Source organism: Microplitis mediator, chromosome 7 (genome assembly GCF_029852145.1).
Source record: "Microplitis mediator isolate UGA2020A chromosome 7, iyMicMedi2.1, whole genome shotgun sequence".
In the NCBI taxonomy this organism is placed as follows: Eukaryota; Metazoa; Arthropoda; class Insecta; order Hymenoptera; family Braconidae; genus Microplitis; species Microplitis mediator.
Genome location: NC_079975.1, coordinates 10,631,813 through 10,641,720, shown reverse-complemented (window position 1 = coordinate 10,641,720; position 9,908 = coordinate 10,631,813). Strand labels below are relative to the sequence as shown.

Sequence of the window (9,908 nt, the reverse complement as noted above, 5' to 3'; positions counted from 1 at the left end):
CTCAATTTTTCGTTTGTTACTCGCCATCTATTTGCTCTCTGACGAAACTTTTCCACCGACTGTTTTATCGTATTTTTAGAGTCGATAATTTAGAAATTTTCTTGCATAGAGAACTTAAGGCTGGGCCGCACCTAACGAAGTCCTGAATTTAAGAATTCTAATTATTTATTAAATAATTATCATAACAGCAATTTTCTTAGCTTCCGACTAAAAGCCGAAGACGAACTTCCTCGGAAGATTTTCATCATCCGATTCCCATAAATATTCAAAGAATAATTAGAATTCTTAAATTCAGGACTTCGTTAGGTGCGGCCCAGCCTTAATGCAGAGAGTTGTTAGTCTGCCTGCCATGAAAATTTGCATCTCTCTCTTCATTACCAGCATTTAACATTGCTTTCCCATACTGTCACTATATTTATTCTAGATACGCTTTTGTTTTGTTGGGACAGCTTAACGCTGCTTTACTTTACTTCTAGAATACACAAACATATTGAAAATTGTTATAATGCTCATAGCACGGTATAGAATCAGCCAGCTCATAGTTGAAAGACCGATATAAAATGATAAAATTGTATAGTTGTAGAATTATATTAAAAAATGCCAAGAATATAATCATTCGCGAGGAAATAAAAAGTTGGTTTATTCCACATGCCTTTAAACTGAAATCAACTTCAATAGTTTGGATTTCTTAAGGTAATAAAAACTTATTAAATACTGAAATATTTATTTTGTTTTTAATAATACATTAATTTTAAGTATTTTGTATAAAATTTAGAATATTCTCAGCCAGTAAATATTGAAATCATGACTTTTTTTTTATGGATATTCTTTTTTCAAGGTATTATAAAATGGGTGAAAAATTATAGTGTTCCTTCATTTCTAATTGTTGAATTTTTCAGTTTTGCAATATGTTAGTGCTGATTTCAAGGTTGACCGACATGATTTGAGAGTTGTTGTTGGTCATAATGAATCGTTTAATTTGAATTTGACGTGAGTATTGTAGAATAGAAGTATATTTTGTGGTCACTGCTCCATTTATGAACATTTAATACTTTATTTCAATTAATTAAAAAGTATAAAATAAAACTTTCATTGTAATAGTGTGATAAAAGTAAGGTGACTAAGCCAGTAAATGTAAAATTTTTTAACATTTTAATATAAAAGGATGCAACAAAATTAGAAGTGAAGTTCTAAAACTTATCAATCAAACAACAATGAAGTATTTTTTTTTATGTAATTGTGATTAAAGTCTAAATGATGTAAATAAAAATTAAATAATGTTCATTCACTGGATCGATCACCCTATCTTTTTATACATTTAAAAAATTAATTGTCGTCATTGTGCATTTTACAAATTATTTTATTTTAATTTTAAAAATGCCCAAAACTGGTCCTAAAGTGACTAAGAACTTACCTTTATCCTATTTTTTTTATAACAAGTAAAAATTTTAGTCCAATAGAAATGTTTTTTTTTTTTTTAATATAGAAACAAGCTATCTACTGATGTCTATGTAACTTTTAATATTCAACATGAAGATCTTCTCAAAGTAAACCCTGCAACAATCAATATCACAAAAAATGAACGAGACTTCCTATGGAACATCAGTGTAATAACATTATTACCTGGTCATTCAGTGATCAGTACTAATGTAACTCCCGGTATAATAGAGTGAGTTGTTATTTTTGTGCAGTTTAATGAATATCCATGTACATATCAGGGATCGGCAGTATCGATTTTTTTATCAACAATTTCGTTCATATTACTAATTTTTTTTTTAATTTTTATGTAGTTATAGAAAAATACTAATTTCTAAAAAAATTAGCAATATGTAGAAAAAAATTACTAATTTTTGGAAAAATTAATAATTAGAAAGAAAAATTATTTAATTTTTCGGAAAAAATAATAATTAGAGAAAAATTATCTAATTTTTTTGAAAAGTTAATAATTGGGAAAGAATATAATTTTTCTCAAAAATGGATGGTTAAATAAAAAAAACTTGATTTTTTTGAAATAGTTTAGTGCGTAGCATTGAGTAGTAGATTGAAAATAGACGATTTCAGACGAAAATTAAGTTGACATCCCCCAAAGTCTGAAATCGTGTTTTATCCTGTGTCACACACTATATTTGGCATATTTCCTGGAGTGATACTGGGAGTTTTTATGTCTAGAGCTACCCTGATTAAAAAAGTGAATTGATAAGTATTGAAAAAGATGAGAAATGAATCCTTTCGAATACTTTCTATACCCCAAGGTTTTCATTTTGACATAAAATGAATACTTTTCAATCCCAAAATAATAAAAGAATTTCTGAACTTCCGAGGAATTGAAAAAGATTCAAATGAATTGAAATTTTTGAATCTTTCCGAATCCTTCTCAATACCTAAATAATCCGATATTTCGGATCAAGTGTGGGATTGAAAAAGATTGAAATGAATTGAAATTTTTGAATCTTTCCGAATCCTTCTCAATACCTAAATAATCCGATATTTCGGATCAAGTGTGGGATTGAAAAAGATTGAAATGAATTGAAATTTTTGAATCTTTCCGAATCCTTCTCAATACCTAAATAATCCGATATTTCGGATCAAGTGTGGGATTGAAAAAGATTGAAATGAATTGAAATTTTTGAATCTTTCTGAATCCTTCTCAATACCTAAATAATTTCACATTTCGGGTCATGTGTGGGATTGAAAATGATTGAAATGAATTGAAATTTTTGAATCTTTCTGAATCCTTTTCAATACCAAAATAATTCCATATTGGAAGGTATTGAAATGATGAAAGATTGAATTCTTTTCAATACTTTCGAATTCCACTTTGGAATTGGAAAGTATTCAAATGATCGAAATTTCAATTCCATTCAATACTTTCCAAAACCGCCGAGGGATTGAAAAGAATTGAAATAATTTTCAAGACTTTTCAATTCACTTTTTTAATCAGGGTAGTCAAATAAAGTTAATTCCTGACAGTATTTCGCGTTTAAAAATAGTGCTCTATATTAAATATAAGTAATCTAACAAGGAAAACAATGGCTTTTTATTAATTAGTGATTTCTTTTATTGGAAGTCATATTATTTAAAAAATTTTCCAAAATTAACTGTTAGCTTGGTTGGATATTAGAATGACATAAATATTTAGAGGTTTACAATAATCAACAAAATTATAATTTCATAGAATAGTTCATATAGCAATTAGATTTTATTTTCAATTTAAATAACTCGTTTTCATTGATTTAAGAATAAAAAAACGAAAAAAAAAAAAAAAAATTAGTAATAAAGAAATACAAATAAAATTTCTGTTAACGATCTTTTTCGGCAGCATTAGAATTACGTTTCATTCTTACACGCAATTTAAAATTTTTACCCGTCAACTTATTAAATTTAGGTAGATTGAACATAGTAGCATAGCTAAACAGTCGTTCTACCGGTGCAGACGAAGGTACAGGTGTATTAAATTTTATAAATTTTCGATCGTAAAGCACACTCTAATGCTTCGCATTAAGAGTCGTGCAAAACTGGCTTCACAATTGGATAAAGTTCTAATATTTTTATATCATTGCTCTTATGAGCAAGTAATTTCTGGTACATCGTTTTTGAATCAGATGATCCAAACGTTTGAAAATTTATACTATTGTCTTTTGGGGCACTCTCCGAATAACCGGTGAAATGGAATAAATCATTAACTTATTCAGAAAAAGTGTCATCTTCAAGGAGCTGATCAGAACTATTTTTTAAAGCTTCCATTGCATTGGCTTGAGCTCGCAGACTCAAAGATACCAACCAATTCAACTTAAACTTTGGATGGCAACTTACAGCAACAGCACTGGTTTTTCCTTCGTTGATGACATGGTATATATTTCCATAGCGATTTTCTAGAGCTTTCAACAAACCTGACACCAGTTTATGGCAGTATTGAAATCGTAACTGCTTGCAATGGTTCAATTTATTCCTAACTGTCAACAGAGTTAGTAGTGAATATCTATAAGAGGCCAATTTATCACCCTGTAATTTATCAATTGCGTCAGTTTATCAACTTCAAAATCTAGTCAGCTCTAGAACCCAATAAGACGCGCCGATCGCCCCCTCGAACATCAAAATCGGGTTATTCGTTCGATAGATATCGTCGGAGAAAGAAATGTTAAAAATCAATTTTTCACGAATATCTTTGAAACGATTAAATCAAACGTGTCCAAAATTTAATCAGCTCTAGAATCCGATAAAACGCGTGGATTGCCACCTCGAACATCTCAATCGGTTAATTTCAATCAAGTTTTTGTTTGTTTCTTCATTGTTTCATATTTGATCATAACAACAGCGTTATAAATACTAAAATTTAACAACTTTGAACTTTATGTTTCAGTTTTTCCAACGCATTTGTTAGAGTGATAATACAGCGATCAACTGTATTGTATCATTTAAGTAACGTTGTCGGTTGGGTGTACTTTGTGGCATGGAGCATTAGTTTTTATCCTCAGATATATACTAATTACCAACGGAAAAGTGTTGTAGGCTTGAGTTTCGATTTCTTATCATTTAATTTTGTCGGATTTTTCATGTATGCTTTATTCAACATAGGTCTTTATTGGATACCAGTAATAGAAGTAGGTACTTTAAATCAAAAAAATTAAAAAAAAAAGTTTTTAATAATTTAATACTCAATTTCAGTCGGAATATTACCATCGATATCCGAAAAGTTTGAATCCAGTACAAATGAATGATGTTTTCTTTTCAATTCATGCATTCTGTGCAACATCCCTCACTATCGGACAGTGTTTTATTTACGAGGTGATTAATATGAACGAATCATTTTTTATTGGATTTAAAATAAAAGAAAACGATGAAATAAATAAACTAAAAATTTTACAGACTGGTGTGCAACGAGTATCGAATACCACCCGAATAATCCATGGATTATTCGCGATATTTATAGTCATTTCAACTATTTTAGGAATCATTAAAATAATTGAATGGCTGGATTTTCTCTATTTTTGCAGTTATATAAAGCTAATTATCTCATTAATCAAGTATATACCACAAGCATATTCTAACTACAAAAGAAAGTCTACTGTCGGCTGGAGTATCGGTAATATAATCTTAGACTTTACTGGAGGATCACTTTCTATGCTTCAAATGGTATTGAATGCTTACAACTACGGTAAGAGCATTTGGTATTGAAAACTTTCAGTAGTAATTAAATCGTTATAAATATTGTACAGAAAATATTATTAGCATTTATCTGTACATGGGTGATTCATTTTTATCGAATATTTGTTATTCTTCAAGTCTCGCATCGAAATATGTGAGCTTTTTGTTTTTGAGCTGGATTGAATATTTTTAAGGGATCACCCGAGAGTTTCGAAAATTTAAAAAACTCAAAATACTAACTTAAAAAAAAAATTTTTTTATGGTAGCAAGTGCTTATACACGGTAAAATTGAAACACGGCCGGTTCCTGTGCAGCACACGACTAAGTCGTGTGCAAGACAAAAAATCCGGGCAACGGTTGGCCCTGCGGGCCAGCCCCAAAACTTACCGCTGTTTTCGAACTTAAAAATACTTTTGTATGCAATCGTTTTTTTATTTTTTCAAGCTCAAACAAGTTACGTTTTATGTTAAAGTTTAAAAATTTCAGAATCGGAAATCATTAATGAATAAGCGTTTTTTTAATTTTTATTCCCCGTTATGTACAATAAAATAAATGTATCCAAACAGAAATCAATGTAAGTGATCAAGATAAAGATTTAAATGAATTTTGACTCAGATCAGATTGTTAATATCTAAACTATCCGAAAAAAATATTAAAAATCGAGTTACATTACAATATGTGATGATAGAAAGAGACCATAAAGACAAAGTGTTGGCATGATTTTAAACACATTTTAGTTCATTATATTATGATTTATTCGGGAAAAATAACAAAATGTTATTTTTTAAACTTTTCGACACCGACATCATTTGAAGTAACCAACTGATTTTGACGTTCAATATGCCAATCTACGCGTTTTATTGAGTTATAGAGCTGGCTAAATGTAGAAATTGATCAAATGAGTCACTTCAAAGATAATTGAAAAAAACTGTTTTTCATCATTTCTTTCCCCAACGATATCTATCGAACGAATTAACCGATTGAGATGGTTGAGGCAGCAATCGACGCGTTTTTATCGAGTTCTAGAGCTGATTGAATTTTGAATTCGATCGATCAAGTTGTTTCTGAAAAATTAAAAAAAATGTTTTTCTTCGTACTGCTTCTATATCTTAGAGTCTATTTAATCGATCGATCTGAAATTTTCAAGAAAATGGGTGATAATGGTGATAATTGGTATATTGGTAATAACGACTTTCTGGACTCTGAAAAAATTTTTTTATTGAACTATCACTCGATAAAATCTGTCTACGGACTAGGAAAAATTTCTCTAACCCAAACGAATTTAACAAATTTTAGAATCAATAACTTTTTAAATTTTACGTTAACGCAAGTGGCTTTTGCCTTAGCTAAAACTTCAGGTTGTAATGAATTTTCCAAAGGCGTCTGGCGACGAGGTATCCTGAGTTCTCATCCTCACCATTTTCACAATTCTTAAGCAATCTTTCAAAAATATTCAATCGATATAAAATTTCAAGAGGGTTTCTCAAAAGCAAAAAGTTAACATCTTAAAAATTTTCGACTAAAGATTATGTTAATTTTTTCAGATGATTGGGAAAGTATTTTTGGTGATCCTACAAAATTTGGACTTGGTTTTATTTCAGTAATTTTTGATATATTTTTTCTGTTACAACATTACGTATTCTACAAGTTAGTACAATTCGATATTAATTTAAAAAAATTTTTTTTAAGCACGTGTGTGTTTATTTTATACCTGTCTATATAATACAAGCGTATGTATATATATCAGGGTCGTTCATTTGGAACGACTATTTTTTTTTCACTCCCACTTCAAAATGTTGTAAACATTGAAAAAAAAATTCCCTGTAAGTTTCAGTCCTTAATTTTAATTTTAAGTACTTTACATTTGATCTTGAAGTTTTCCCATTTAAAATCTATAGGCAAGTTTAATACTCTTCCAAAGTTTCCGAAGTAATTTTACTTAGACTCTAATTGTTTTTTCTGTATTGGTTTTGAAAATGATTTTTTTAAATGAGAATTTGGGTTTTTAGCTGATATTGACTGAATAAAAAAATTTATAGTAAAAATGCAGATAACAATTTTTAAGGAAATTTGATTCCCTACAAAGGAGGTCTTGTTATTTAAGTAGCTCAAGTTTTTCGTTCATGTGTTATAGGGATTTTATTAAATTTGTTAATAAAATATTTATCAAAAATTTTTCAGAAGCTTATCAAATTTAATCCTTCTTATTTTCATGAATGGGCTGAATTAATAAAAAGAAAATTATTTACTGATTTAAAATTAAAATTAAAAGGCATTTGGTCGAATTTCTTGCTCAGATTTTTTTCAATAATTTGATAATCATAGGTGAAAAAACTTTAAATAATAAATCGACAATTTTTATTTTTACAATCAACCACAATCAGAACACCTTTTTTTAAATAAATTGATGTTAACATGCAAATGACTAAAGAGCGTATCGGAATTTCGGAAAATTTTTAACAGATAATTTGTAGGAAATGAAATGGTCTACAAAAAAGGTCCTACGACATTTTGTTACAAGTCTGATAGTTTGTCAAAAAAGTCAAATAATATCGGAATTTATTGTACTTTAAACCTCAACTTGAAAAAACTTGTGAATGAGTTGATTTATCAAAAACCGATGAGACCTTTTTAGTTGAGCGTACAATTTCTTCCAAAAATATGTATTGGTCTATTCGATCTCTTAATTTGTTAACGAGTTAAAAAAAAACTCTAAGCTTGCCCTGGTGGAAATTTTTTGGAATTTTCTCTGAAAAAGTCTTTAGAACTTTGGAACTGAGCTTTTCAGAGAAAATTCCCAAAAATTTCCACCAGGGTGAAGAAAAGTTTTTCCTGTGTTATTCAAATTGGAAATCGAATTTTTTTATGAGCTCGATCTGTAATCGAGATAGAATTTTTTTTTTTGCGCGAAAATTTTTCTTTTGTGGTGAACTATGATTTTTTCCATAAGCACAAAAAAAAAAAAACTGTTGCTCTGAAATGACGCACCCTAATATATAGATGATTGCTTTCAAAGAAAGTAATGTTTTATTTATAATTCAAAATTTATTGCAAATCACAATTGACAAGCTGAAAATTACAGGCATGGAATCAATCTGTTGGACTCCGATTCAATCGTAGATGTTCTGGCATGAAATCCTTCTAGGAAACAGTGAGATAGATATGGAAAAGATAAAAGAACTGAATTTTGCTAGCATCGCTCATACATGGATTCATGTTACAAATTAATTAATGCATAATAAATTTTTGTAAATTTCAAAGTTACCTTTTCAATAAAATTTAAATAGTGGAAATATGTTAAAAATGTATAATAAATTGATTATTTATAATGCTTTTTTACTCTAACTTTATGTTGTGAAAATCACGACAGATATTTTTGAATCATAGTTCGCTAAAAATTGCGAATTAATGGATATTTTTTTATCGGATTGATAACGTTACCTTTATGTTACCAAATTAAATATTTTCATATTGACTTAATGTTCGAAAATTGTAAGCTTTTTTTTGGGGTTGTGGATAGAAAACAAAGTAGTGAAATTTGAAGTGCGAAATGAACAAAACCGAAGTACTCAGCATATTTTATTGTAAACTGAAAAAATAACTTCTTTGGTCTAATTTGTCTTATAAATCAAACAAGTAAAAACGATTTCTCATTTTACAATAAGATATGGAGTACATCAGTGTTTCATTTATCTACTAACTCTTTACTGTGCACTATCGATTTATACATATATATATATATATATATATATACATTATACAATTTTAGTATTGCACAACTCAATTGCGAAGAAATAAAATGTGTTCTGCTAATGCTTACTCGGTCCCAGCTGATTCACTCACGTAATAATCATATTTATACTTATTCAAATATGCTCAGCTAAAATAAAATTCATACTATTTGAAAGATAATTTTTTAAATTTATTTTTAACCTTTTATTTAATAATTTAAATATAGTTTGAAGTTATTGTAAGGCATTTATTATTTTCTTGAGTGCACTTTGATGTATAACAACCAACATGTAGAACACGCGAATGACAACAACAAAATGGCAGCTTAAATAAGATAAAGTCGTGAAAATGTTACGAAAAAGGTACCGAAGTGATGTAAACAATGGCAAGATTTTTAAATTGCCAGTTGTTAAAGTAAAACTAACAATAAAATATAATGAAATGTTCACCTAAAATAGTTAGCAACTCATAGTTAACATCTCTGTTTAGAAAATCTCATAGAATCCAATAAATTTTCATAAATTCCCATAGAGATTTTATAAGAATGAATGAGTCTATGAGAAGTGCTATAGTTAATTATAGGCCTCATACATACTACTATAAGAATCTATCGGATGTTCAAATAGCAAAGTGTCAGAATTAAGATGGTAATTTTTATTTATCCCAAAAAATTCATCATTTATCACTTCATTTTATGATAACTATTTTTGCTAACATTTTTTATATTACATTTTGTTAACAGTTTTTTTTTTTTTGGTAACATTAAAATAACCTTTAAAACTTTTTCAAAATTCCATTTGTCATCATTTTATTAACATTTAGGAATAGCATAAAGTTGACTTGGAATGGGCAACTAAAAGCTAACAAAAAGTGAGCCTGGCCACTTAGATAAATATGTACGATGATTGTTTTTATTATTAATATTTTTAATACTTCGGTAATTACAAATATCATGAATTTAGAACGTATTATTATAACCTAACTTTTATTGCACGCCTCAAGCGCGAAAACACTGAGGGTGTTTTATAATA

At 28.6% G+C, this 9,908-nt stretch overlaps 1 protein-coding gene across 2 annotated transcripts; it reads left to right on the top strand.

Annotated features, from left to right (window-relative positions):
• Positions 1–383: 383 nt before the first annotated feature.
• Positions 384–8,449, top strand: LOC130671627 (cystinosin homolog). Of its 2 annotated transcripts, none has more exons than XM_057475647.1 (9): positions 384–693; positions 757–838; positions 900–990; positions 1,487–1,669; positions 4,361–4,601; positions 4,666–4,785; positions 4,867–5,155; positions 6,690–6,792; positions 8,228–8,449. In XM_057475647.1, the coding sequence occupies exons 2-9, from the start codon at positions 805–807 to the stop codon at positions 8,277–8,279; spliced, it is 1,113 nt and encodes a 370-aa protein (XP_057331630.1). In that variant the 5' UTR covers positions 384–693; positions 757–804; the 3' UTR covers positions 8,280–8,449. The 2 variants fall into 2 exon arrangements, with proteins under 2 accessions (XP_057331630.1, XP_057331629.1); XM_057475646.1 differs by having other exon boundaries at positions 385–693; positions 776–838.
• Positions 8,450–9,908: the final 1,459 nt, after the last annotated feature.